Below are 13,440 nucleotides of genomic sequence, written 5' to 3'. Positions count from 1 at the left end.
CTCTGTCCAAGAGATCTTCAGCATCCTTCGAAAAACCCACATCTCAAAGGCTTCTATACGCCTCATACTTGTAATTTCGAGAGTCCATGCTTCCACTCCGTATACCAATATGGAATAAATAAACATTTTTACAAATTGGTATTGGATATCCAACGATAACGTAGAGTTAATTAGGAATTTTTTTATTCGTTGAAATGCGGACCTAGCATATTCTATACGAGCACGTATTTCGACCTCGTGGTCAAGATCGTTTGTTATCCAGCAACCAAGATACTGGAATCTTTGTACTGGTTCTATATGTTTGTTATAGATACAAATATTAATGTCGACATTTGGTGCACGTGTAACAGCTATTACTTTTGTTTTATTTGTGTTTATATTTAGTCCCAAGCTATCTCCCTCTCTGGTTATGACATTCAAAAGTCGTTGTAAATCCTCAGCACTGTCCGCGATAATGACGGTGTCGTCTGCGTATCTTAAGTTGTTTACGTATTCTCTGTTGATTTTTATTTCTTCTTCAATATTTTCGAGGGCATTTTGAAAGATCATTTCGGAATATATATTGAATAACAGTGGAGAAAGTACACAGCCCTGACGAACTCCTCTTTTTATTGGCAATTCTGCTGTCAGACGATTGTCTATTTATTACTATTACAGGTATATTATTACTATTACAGGAATGCATCTCAACAGTCTTCCGGGTTGATCCGCATCGATTATCATTGCGCCGAGCTTTCGACATCCCTTCGATGTCTTCTTCAGGGCTTCCGAGGTCTCAGTCTCCCGAGCCCCCAGACACCACTACACTAATCACTAATCAATGCATTACTAAGTAATTCATGGAAATTTTCCTGTCAGCTTGCAGAGGTATCCTTTGGGATCTCGAGCAAAGGTACCAGAGGAAAAAAAAAGGATTCCAACTTCTTCAATCCTTGATATCGAAAGAAAAAAACCAGTCCCAACTTAAATGTTTCCCCAATCTAGATAACTTCTGAGAGGGAGGTTCTCCAAAGGTTAAGTTATGTACTAGATAGCTAAAAAGAATATATCTACCATTAGTTTTCCGTTCTCTTTATTCAGAGAAAAAGAGACGAGAAAAAAGAACAATAAAAAAACCAAGATTTTTAAACTTGTAGAGGTATAAAGAGTTGACTTAAGGCCTAATCTTTTAAGAGTTTGTCGAAAATGATCTTGACCTTAAAGAGTTTAATCTCATTAAATATATTTAAGGAATCAATTATATAGATAAAGTGAATATTTTCAGTATATTTAAAATATGCGCGATATTTTTCAATAACAAGGTCGGAAATATGATACTAAGAATTATTTTGAAATTTAATAAGGAATATTACTCAAATGGAGGCGTATTAGTATCTCAAAAGTATTTTACTGGTCTAGCTATGGAACAAATCCCAACTTAGTAACAAACAATTCTTCCCACATTAACGTAAAAAAATAAAAACGGTATTTCCTCAAACTAAACTGATTTTCTTAATAAATAAACGGTGTTCTTCAAAAAACCATAATTTCACTTATCTTGTCACGTATCTTGGAACAGTATTGAAAAGTTCCATCTACATACAAAGAATCTACATTACACAAAAAGTAAAGATTTGTGAAACAACTAAAAATTGCTGAAATATTTTTCGTAGATAATAAAAAGTTTTCACCTGTATTTGTTTTTAAATTTAAGTTCACTAACACTTGAAGAACTTCTTCTTCCTGTGACTTGGGCAATAATTGTGTGGATTTTCGTCTTGCAGCATAGATATTTCTTCGAACGCAAGAAATGTCTTTCGTCGTCAGCGGTAAATTGCTGCAATTTTCCTTCCTTAATTCCTTGTGGACAATCTTTAAAGGTCTTTCACATATATCTTCTACAGCTTCTCTCTTTGTAGAATTACTAAAAATTTGCCGGTCAACGTGGATATCTGGAACATGATTATGCTCCATCGATGCTTTTTCAAGAATAACGTAATTTTCATCACCTTCCTTTGTGTGCACTTTTGTTGACACCCTTTTTTGATGCATTGCCATCTAACTTTTCCATCTTTGGAGACATGGGTCTTTGAATATTTATATTCATTAATTATTAATAAAAGTTCTCCCCTTTGACTAAACATAGACGTTGGATTCGCCATTTAAGAGTTAAACACTAACAGACAAAACTATACCGTAATACTTGCAACTGAAGTGAATAACTAAAAAAATTTATATTCTTATTTTCAAATATAATCAAATTTGGAATTTCCGGTCATTTGAACTTAATCCCCAACTTTCTCGGCAATGGGGCAGCAGGTGTTATACTTGGAATTAATGTGCCCAGGTAGTTCGTGGGGCAGTTAGATAACGCCGCTTAGAAGGCTGCCCTCAAAGTGAAGTAGAAGTCGTCAGGACCCGTCTCAGCTTATTGCCTCGTGATGGCGCATGTTAGATTATTTCAGTCTTACCTCTATCCACGATACACAAATACAATATTTGTGTGTCGTGAGCTCTGTCTATAGGACGTGAATGAAACTATTACGGTAAGTAATGGGAATTGCCTACCTTTTAGTAAAATAATTGCTATTTATATAAAGATAAATCATTATTAAAAGATTTTGGGTCTATTACGTGACGGAATCGTTACAAAACAATCTCATCTGTATTGTCCAATAGTGTTTTTACTTTCATAGCAAAAACCGATTTCTTAAGTAATTTTCATAACTTATCTCGGCCAAAGTGAGGAAAATTATTATCTTTTGTTACCTTTAATATTGTATCCAATGTAGGAATCTCCTTGTTTAAATAGAACGACTGAACTTTTCTCCGAAGATCTTTTCTATGAAGGCCATCAATTTCCATTGGTTGTTTTTTTTCATGTCTTTTTGGCTCAGTAATGTTTCCTTGTTTTCTTGAACATTTAACACAATAATTTTGTGTTAATGAAATAAAAGAAAATGGATTTTTTACTTTAGATACTAATTTTTATTTTTAAATCTTTTTATTGTTAAACATAAGAATAATATTATATCTTCAGATAATTCAATTTCTAACATACCTTTGAAATTCTGTTTTGTCTTAAATGATTTTTTATTCACAAATTAACAAAAATACATTAGAGTTTATATAAATAAATTAGTATACAAATACAGTTTACGTATATCAGTCTTATAATTCATACTAATAAATGCAATATCGCTTTTTAAATGTCATATTGATTACTTATTATACTTGAATAGACCTACCAAAGTTGTTCCCAGATTAGCATGCAACACTCCGACAATCAGCAACATTCTGTACTTGGGTTACGGGTTACGTTCGGCATCAATAATAAATTTGGTGTGATTTCGTTACAATGTGGCTTAGAGTCCGATTTTGCAGCTGCATGTCATTTAAGCGCCATAGAAGGATAAAGTACACTCCATGTCATCCGCTGCGAGAGTTTGATTGAAAACTTTCGTGATTGTGCAGGAATGATTTGAAGTGATTAAACGATTTCGGCCTTGTTTATTATCGGAAAATATGATTTATGATTTTAAACGAACGAGGTATAACCCCCAAGACTTAACAACCTTTGATCGTTAATATATTGAACATTTCAGGTTTATTTCGTACTTAAAGTTCGACATTGTAAAAGTGCTCGGGTCCGTTCGGAAAAATATTCCAACGAGATTTTTTTGTATAATCACTTTCATGAGATACTCCAAAATAAGGTTTAAGAGGTCGCCCAGGCGAAAAGTTGTTTAATTTTTTTTTTGATATTTTTATTAAACAACTTGTAACAATCAAGATTTTCAGCGCAGACAAACTTTTAAAATTTTTTTTGGATCATTCCGAACAAAATGGGTCTCTTGTTAAAAAAAACATCATTTTTGAATTCACCAAAGACCTAAATTCAAGTTCAATCATTTCTACCTTGTTCTATCATTTCCTGATAAGTATTTTGGGCTTATTTAATTTTAAAACATTGTTTTTTAATTGTTAATGAAGCGCTTATAATAGTACGGGCGCTCTGGTTAAATTCTCATTGTACAAATGAACGCCCGCTCTGCCATACGCGCCTCATTATCAATTAAAAAACCATGGTTTAATAGTTATTTAAGCACCAAAGGTGTTATTAAGATGATTACACCCGGAGAGTAACGTAATCCAGCCAGAGGGCCTCTGGTGCGCAGATATTTGAAAATATCTGCTTTGCACTTTATGACCGCTACCACAAAGCTTCACGACTAACACCAAAATTTATTTTACTTTAATAATTTTACCAAGAAAATCAAAACAACCTTCCTCCTGCAAAGCTCTTATCGAACTCCTTTTTTAACTTTTCTTCTAAAACCAAACTTCTAGTTTTCTTTTATACAATTTCATAAAATTTCCTTCTTGACCAATCAACACACTCTAATAAAAAACATATCTTTCCCACTCTTTCTCTATCTCCTCCTACCGTTTTTATTACATCCTAAACAATTTATGCAAACAAATTATCTACCGTTTTTATTTTGGACTCACAATCTACGTTATTCTAGCCCATTTATAATAGCCAATATTGACATTTATTGTTTTGACTACATGGAAGAACAATTTAGCCACTTTCTCATTTCTAAATAATCCATGACTAATAATCCTACTATATACTTACCTTTAGGTACAATCGCTTACAAATAAATTTTAATATTCACTATTCATTGTTAGACCTTACATTTTGTTCTTTCAAATCTATTGATAATTGATCATTCGTGGAGTCACTTTTAATTATTAAAAACACACCTTTACTGAAGTACACTAAATACTTATTTTTAACCTTAATTTTAAATAGATGCCTGCATATTTAATGTTTTAAATATTTTTCTGAAAACAACAAAGAGCACTCAACGAACTTGAGGCATGGTGTGTGCAGTGGAAAATAGCCGTCAACCCTGACAAAACGCAGGCCGTCATCTATCAAAAAAAAAGGCAGACCAAATGGGGTACTATTCCTATTCGATATCCCCATCGAACGGTCAAACCAGGCCAAATATCTAGGCATAACGTTGGACAAAAAGCTGACTATCACAGAGCACTTGAAACAAACGGTCAACAAAGCTAAAGCACTCAGGAGTTAACTCTCATCACTAAAGAGTAAGCTAAGTAATGAAAGAGTAAACTAAAATTTAAAACAAATATTAGGATGGCAAATTGCATAATTTTGCCAACACTAACATATGCCGTGTAAAACCAACAGAAAAAAGATACAGATTGTCCAGAACTTTATGATCAGAGAGGCTCTGAATATTCCTAAGAACGTCTCATTAAGGTACGTGTTTAGGAATTCACAACAGAAGAGAATACTGAGAACAATGGACGAGAGAGCACACGAGATATTCAACAACCTCAAGAACGACCCGAGCAGATTATTAAGAGAGGTGACAGACTATGACGAAAATGTCAGGAAGGTATATAGATGGCCCATGCAGCAGCTAGCGGGATATAGAAATAAACCAGATATAGAATGAGATAGCCATGTGATATTTTAACGTACGCAGTAACATAAAAAAATCCCTGCATTATCTTATTTCTTTTATGAAGTTATATTTTAGTTCACTAACCAGTTATACTGTAAATGATAAAAACCAAAAAATTTATAAACGGGTTGTGTGATGACCGTATACTCCTGGGAGTGCTCACCCCACCCATTGCTACTTTCTTTCTATTATTATTTTATCTAAATCTTTACTAACAACCCTGTGTTACAGCAGTTATGCAAACGATGCAATTATATATATATATATATATATATATATATATATATATATATATATATATATTTATATATATATATATATATATATATATATATATATATTTATATATATATATATATATATATATATATATATATTATATATATATATATATATATATATATATATATATATATATATATATATATATATATATATATATATATAATAGACAGTGAATATTACATGTGGTATAATGTACTGTTTTGATGTGACTGCATATTTATCAAAATAAAAACAAACAGATTTAGAAAACGTGTAGTTCTACGAAAAATCCTGAGGGAAATTTTACATATTGCAGTACAGTGTACAGTGTCAACACATTTTAAAACGATAAAGCCTCGTAAAACGTTGAACATTTTAAATATTTATACAAGACACGAATTTATATGGGTATACCCTTTAGTACGTCCAGAGTTTAAATATTACGATGTTGCCAGGGTTGTACAGCGTTATGCTTCTCCGTTATCTATGAGGTATCGTGCGATAATTATTATTGGGTACAGTTTTTTTATGATTAATGACATAAATAAGACGATAAACAATATTTTTATATACCTTAATCAAAACATTTTAAGGACCATTCTACCATAACTTTGCAATAGCCAGGTTTTTGATAAGTTTTTCTGTATATACATATAAACAGAAAACCTATACGTTTATTGCAGAAATTTCGGCGTTGTGTTTTAATTATTAACAATGTAGTGCGAAAAATGCGATTTTTTTCGAATTTTCGCTTACCATTAAAAAGGTTATTTATACTTAAATATAGGGGAGAGTCGACTTATGGTGCGTGTCGGGTAATTGTGTGCATCAATGTTTCTAATCTCCTAATAAAATGGCGAAAACTCTATTATCGCGCCATCTATTAGCAACTGCCGATCTATTTCACCCAACCGAAGATACTTTACCGGTTGGCAGTTATAGTGTACCTACATGTTTTCGCGTGGAATGTTATAGTTTGTGTGTCTGAGAAAACAAGCGGTAAGATCAGACTTAAAAGGGTTAGCTTCCATTAGCTGTACGGTTAATTATAAATAAAATAATATTAAATAATAATAAAATAATGTTAAATAAAATTTGTATCAACTGGACCGTAAAAAATCGATATCTTTTGATCAGAGTGTCCTATCAACAAAAATCAAAATGCGTTTTATAGGTAAAGAGTACAGGTTTTGCATGCAATTTTTGTATTTTGCCGCAAATGAAGTCAGTTTCTATAAAGATGTTCAATAAATAAAATTCGAGCTATTTTTGCCATTTTTACGATTCTCATGAGATTAATAAAATGTATTACTTTTATTGACCGGTCGTAGTGAAATTTCCATTGTTGGGGACCAGTCTTCAAAACCTGTAACATAAAAATTCGATTTTGATTTTTGGCAACAAATATGAGGCATTTGAAAATGACTAAAACGCAGAATTTAAACTTTTACATTACAAATGATTGCACGTCACGGGAAATGCCTATAAGAAGACGATTTTGGGTGTAATTTATAGGCAGAAGTTAAGTATTTTTGAAAAAGGTACTAGTGTAATTAAAAAAGAGTAGTCGTAAACGTTTTAGGTCGTTTTTAATGTAAAAGTTTAATTAAAATAAAAAAAAAGTTTTAAATGTTTTAGATCGTTTGTTGCGTGAAAGTTTAAATCCAGTGTTTTTTAAGCATATTTCAAATGCCTCACATTTGTTGCCAAAACTCAAAACTAAAATTTCATACTATAGGTTCTAAAAGTTAAATAAAATACCCAGATCAAAAGATATTGACTTTTTACCGTCGATTTCGTGCACGTAAATGACATTGAAAATCGCCGAAAGCTTGAATCGTTGTTTCCGAGAGAACGGTTGATTCTACACAAAAAATGCTAATAAACGTTTTTGTTCAAAATTATCCTAGTTATATTTTTTATTTTTTTCTACGGCATACAGATTCTTCGTAAATCGATTTTTTTCGTTTCCCTCCTCTAAGTGGGGGATTTTAGGGGAAAGCTAGGGGGTAATAGTAATAAACTTTTTTGTATTTTTTTAGTGTCCTAAAATTGACATATTCGGCAAAATTCAGCTTGTTCATATGATTTTTAGAGGTTCAGTGGCATTTTCGTATCTGACGACTGGAGTAATGGTTATCATACACTGGTGAAGATGGAATAAAAAAAGCTTTATCTCTGAGTGAAGAGAAATAAAAATTCTGAACTGCGACAAAATATAATAACCTATTTTCAGCAACTGCAATAACCACCGTTTGTAAATATGTTAAATAATGTGCGAAATAATAATTATAAAGCTTGTTTGCCCGCAATCGTGCTAATTTAGAGAGTTTCAGTTTTAAAAAATATTCATTAAATACACAGTTATTTTCGGTACTGTTTATTTTGGTGAATTATATGTTAACAATTTCAACAATTGTTTACAGATACCGTAAATTTTTGTGTAAATATTACATTTAGATAGTCTCATACTGTTTTAGCTCTCGTTGTAATTAACAATATTGTATGTAAATTAACAATTAAATAAAATATACTTATAACACAATTTTAAATTGCATTAAATTCGTAGTTAAGAACACAATTATTTTATACTAAAATACTAAACTGACAGCCGCATTCACACAAAAGCGAAATCTTTAGAAATCATCTCCAATATTCATATAAAAAAGATCTAAAATCTATCAATATTAAGACTAACATCAAAGATCTTTTCAATATATATAATAACTGAATAAATTAAGTTTGTTTTTAAATACACCTTTTAAGCAGATGTCATCTGCCATCATGGCAAATACGTTTAAGCAATAATTAACTGTTTGTATTTATAACAGACCGACAAATCGACATATATATATATATATATATATATATATATATATATATATATATATATATTATTATTAATTTTTTTTTGTCAAATTAGTTTCGACGTTAAAATAATATTGTTTGATAGTATCAGCAATCGCTCGAAAATAATTTAAAAAATAAAAAACAATGGACTTTTATCAGAATATTCAACACACCTACGGAATCCACACAGTAAAGTTAATGAAGAAATGGTCAACATCAAACCAGCAGCTTGTAAAATATATCAACAGAAGAATATTATTTGTATTACGATGCAGAAAAAGAAACATATCACCCAGACATATCCAAGACAGCAAAAAGAACCTTGAAAGTCTTCTAACTACCAATACAAACCGATTTTTAAAGAACAAAATTGGAAACTTTATATTAACATTAAATCGCAAAACTTTATCTTTGGAGATTAAGGTAACCTGCAATAAAATATCATATTTAAATCGTACCATAACAGACATAAAAATTGACCTAAAATCTTGTTCCCATTACAATTTTCAGTGAATACTCTAATCGATTAAAATCCAGTTTTGACTCGACTAAAAAAAAAAAAAAAAATAACAAAAAAACACTGACCAATTTAATGCGTTAATAAACAATTTAGACACAAATGTACTTTGCCTAAACAACTCAAAATGGTTTAAAACCATTACGACAGTTAACATACCACCAGATATCTCAGACTTGTTATCACTTGGTCCAAAATTTGGTGTCTCATGCAATAACAATGATATAAATATACATTCTTTAGCTGACATTGAGAACATAATCGAATATATACCCAGCACATCTAAAGATATACTAAGAGCAAAAGTAACCAATATAACAACGAATTTTTTCCATAACACCTAAATTTACCATAACTCCTAAATAAATTAAATCAAACAAATGTCATTTAGATATGTTAACAAAATGGAAATTTTTACCCTTTTAGTTGCAAGTAGAAATGGAACCTAGAAGCAAGCAAATACAACTTAAACGTAAACAAAGAGAAGACTCAGATAATGAAAATATCAAGGAAACAAGGGACGGAAGATCAAATAGAAGTAATGATAGACCAACAAAAAATAATACAGACAAATTCATACAAATACTTAGGAACAGTAATCAACAACAAAGGAGACATCGAGGACGATCTTAACAACAGAATGGAAAATACAGGAAAACTATTCCAAGCACTAAATAGAGGATTCCTTAATAACAAAGAAATATCAACAAAGACCAACATAACCATATACAAAACAATATATAGACCTACAGTGACATATGGAGCAGAAAATTGGATATTAAAAAAAAGACATTAGAGCAGAATTCAGGCAGCAGAGATGAAATACCTCAGAAGAACGATCGGAGTAAAAAGAACTGATAGAATCAGAAATGAAGAAATAAGAGAAAGACTTAAAATCAAACCGATACTTGACTCAATCCAGGAGAAAAAATTGGCATGGTTCGGACATCTAACCCGGATGGACAATAATAGACAAGTAAAAAGAGTGTGGGACGCCAAACCAATAGTAGATCCCAGATGGGTCTACTAATTAAGTAAAGTAAAGTAAAAAGTATTGAAATATTCACTTTATTTACATCCAATAATTATTTCAATAAATTTACAGTTTTCTCCCGAAGAAGTCACAAAATCGTGCCGAAATATTGAGACATAAAACAAATAGAGTCTTATTTCCTACAGACCGATTGCTGATACTATAAAACAATATATATATATATATATATATATATATATATATATATATATATATATATATATATATACATATATATAATATATATATATATATATATATATATATATATATATATATATATATATTATATATATATATATATATATATATATATATATATATATATATATATATATATAATTATAATAATTATTATAATAATATTATAATAATTAGTAGGGCGTATGTTGAGTAAATTCCTTGTTACTAAGTAAAGTCGGTTTCCTTGTCTTTACAAAGAATCGTTTATTGTTTATTACATCCGACGACTGCAGTTCCTGATCATTAAGAGGGTAAGAACTAATAAAAAAAGTAACAGATTTTTTATATTTTAAATAAAAATTCTCATCCCGGCCGAATTCGAATTCAAGAGCCTTGAGATTTAACGATAATCCTCTTACTACGTCTCCACTAAAGCGCTACAACTCATTTTACTTTTTAATAAACATTTACGATATTTTCTCAATGAATTAAAAAATATATACGAACCTTTATCTGTGTCATGCTCCTGATTGGCACTACACTCCCTGCACACAGCCGTCCTTTGAGCTCTATTCCTCGCCATCTGTTTGTACGCCAACTCCTCCAGCTCCATATCTTTATAACCTTCCGGGGGGCTAAGTGTTACCGCATCAACGAATTCGATGGGAGGCGCGAATTTGGGGCTTTGGGGCGTCTGACTTTCGACCTCGAGCTCCTCGTAGACCCCTCCGCAGTTGCAATCTGGCTCGCAGCACGTCAAACGCACCATCTCGTGCTGATAGCACGTGCACACTCCGTCGTCATCTTCGTCGTCGAAATCGCATTCTTCCCTGAAAGGGAATGGTAAGTTTAAAATAATATTAAAGAAAAAATAAGCATGATGTGTAGATATCCGTATAAATATATCTATTATCTTTGATTCTTCCTATAATTTAATTTAAAAACTAGTTATATCCTCATGTAATAATTTTCTTATTTTAACACGTTAACTGTTGATCTATTCTGGGTAGGTTTTCACCAAGAGTCACTTACTGTTTTTGATACATAAGCGGTTAGTTATTAGTTTTTGGAAAATTTCAAATAAAGTAATTATTTTAAAACTAAATGCACATATATACAAGAAGGGTTGGTGGTGAACGCGCCAGAGCGCCAGTGACGCTCGGCTCTAGTATTCAAAACCACTTTAGTAGCATGTTCTTTTCCACCTGAATCTTCAAAGATTCCAGAATAAAGCAAACATTTTAAAATTAGATCACTTGATTCGGTCAACATATCCAACTTAATATTATATTCATGCTTTTTGTTTTTAAGTATTGTCTAAAATTAAGTCGTTCCCTATGTAATACTTTTGACTCATATAAGCTTAAATTACGATCAGGATAATAAACTTCTTCCATTCTCTTATTGAAAAAGTTTATCATTGATCTAATTTTATATATTCTGGTATGTTCGGGCATTTGACCTCCCTCTTCAGGATTTTTACTAAAATGCAAACATCGCATTATGACCATAAATCTGTTCCGGCTCATAAAAGTGACCCGAGGCAATGACATGTAACCCATGTGTAAAACCAATCTTTATAAGAATAGCAGTTGTACCAGAGTCAAAATTTTCCAATCGAAAATTCTAAAATGTGTCGCTTCTGCATTAAACAAGAAAACGTACTCGGCATACTTGTTAATCCCATCACATATTTGCTGCAAACATTCATCTGTAAGTAGCATTCGAAAAAAATGAACTCGATTATTATCGGAAACTTGTACTAGTAACTACATTAACAGCATTATTTAACATCTACTGTGAAAAAATCTTTAGAGAAGCCTTGGACAAATTAGAAGTAAATGGCCAACTTATAAAAGATATTAGATATGCAGACGATACCGTATTGCTAGCAGATAGTAGGGGCTCCAAAGGATGATGAATGATGTTGTAGAAACATGTTACTAATACGGTCTAAAACTAAATTGTAAGAAAACAAACATAATGATCATTAGTAGAACACTTTTATTATTATACATTGGGTTGTTTATGTAAACGACCCAGTTACAATAAACAATACACCGTTGGAAAGAGTGGAGAAAATATGCTATTTGGGCTGCAATATTAAGGATACCTGTGATCAGGATAAAAAACTAGTATTGAAAAAGCCAAAAGCTTAGAAGTACCAATATATGCATAAGAATTCCTAGATGTTACGTCTTTAGTCTCCTTCACTACGCAGTAGAAAGCTGGAGTCTTACAGAAGATGCCATACGATTAGAGGCATTTGAAATGTGGTTCTATCGACGTATGTTAAGGGACTCATATATACATCACACAACTAATATAACTATTCTTCAGAGGCTAAGAAAAGACAGACATTATTAACACAGTAAAGAATAGAAAATTGGCTTACTTCGGCCAGATAATCCGTAATAGTAAATACAGTTGATTCTACGAGGCAAGATTGAGGGCAAGGGAAGAGAATTTTAGAAAATGAACTAGTCTAACGTCAACTGATCTATTTCGAGCTGCTGTGAATAGAATATAATGGGTCAATATAGTTGCCAACATCACTAAAAGATAGGCATCTTTAGAAGAAGACAGGTGAAGAATTATCTCTCGACGCCTAACAGTGTCTCTGCAGGAGAGCTCCAAGTTGGTTCCATTCTTGCACCTACACTTTACACAATTTACAATACTGACTTCACAAAACCCAGTCGGGCCAACATCACGATCGTACTTTACACAGACGCCACTGGTATTGTATCACGAGATACATATATCATTGAAAGGTAGCAGCGAAAGGCAATCGCACACAGGGAGCAGAAGAAAGAATAGACCTTAGATATGGGGAGATGTATCTATGAGTACTGTTCGTCAAAATACGATACTGTGGTTAGAATCTGAATTTTCCTTCACCCTTATACATCAACATACGTAAAAGGTTTTCCTACCCGAATAGGAGTTACACCCTAAAAACCATCCATGGCCAAAATATCCGTACCCAAAAGATCATAAAAACTTGCTCATCTTGCGACAATCAATTCGTCTTCTTTTTGTTCTAGTTCCATAACCGTTATCGATCATTGGATATCATATTGGCTACCATATTCGCTATCGTGACTTTA

General features: G+C 31.8%; 1 protein-coding gene across 2 annotated transcripts in view; it reads right to left on the bottom strand.

The window, feature by feature from the left end:
• The window catches only part of LOC140445502 (uncharacterized), a 500,280-nt gene that overhangs the window by 164,611 nt on the left and 322,229 nt on the right, over positions 1-13,440 (bottom strand). For both annotated transcript variants that reach the window (XM_072537554.1, XM_072537555.1), the window contains exon 6: positions 10,838-11,160. In XM_072537554.1, the coding sequence (XP_072393655.1) occupies positions 10,838-11,160 (323 nt within the window). The remainder of the gene's footprint in view (positions 1-10,837; positions 11,161-13,440) is intronic.

Source organism: Diabrotica undecimpunctata, chromosome 7, assembly GCF_040954645.1.
Source record: "Diabrotica undecimpunctata isolate CICGRU chromosome 7, icDiaUnde3, whole genome shotgun sequence".
NCBI lineage: Eukaryota > Metazoa > Arthropoda > Insecta > Coleoptera > Chrysomelidae > Diabrotica > Diabrotica undecimpunctata.
Note: the sequence above shows the minus strand (reverse complement) of the source record. Positions and strands in the feature narration are given on the sequence as shown.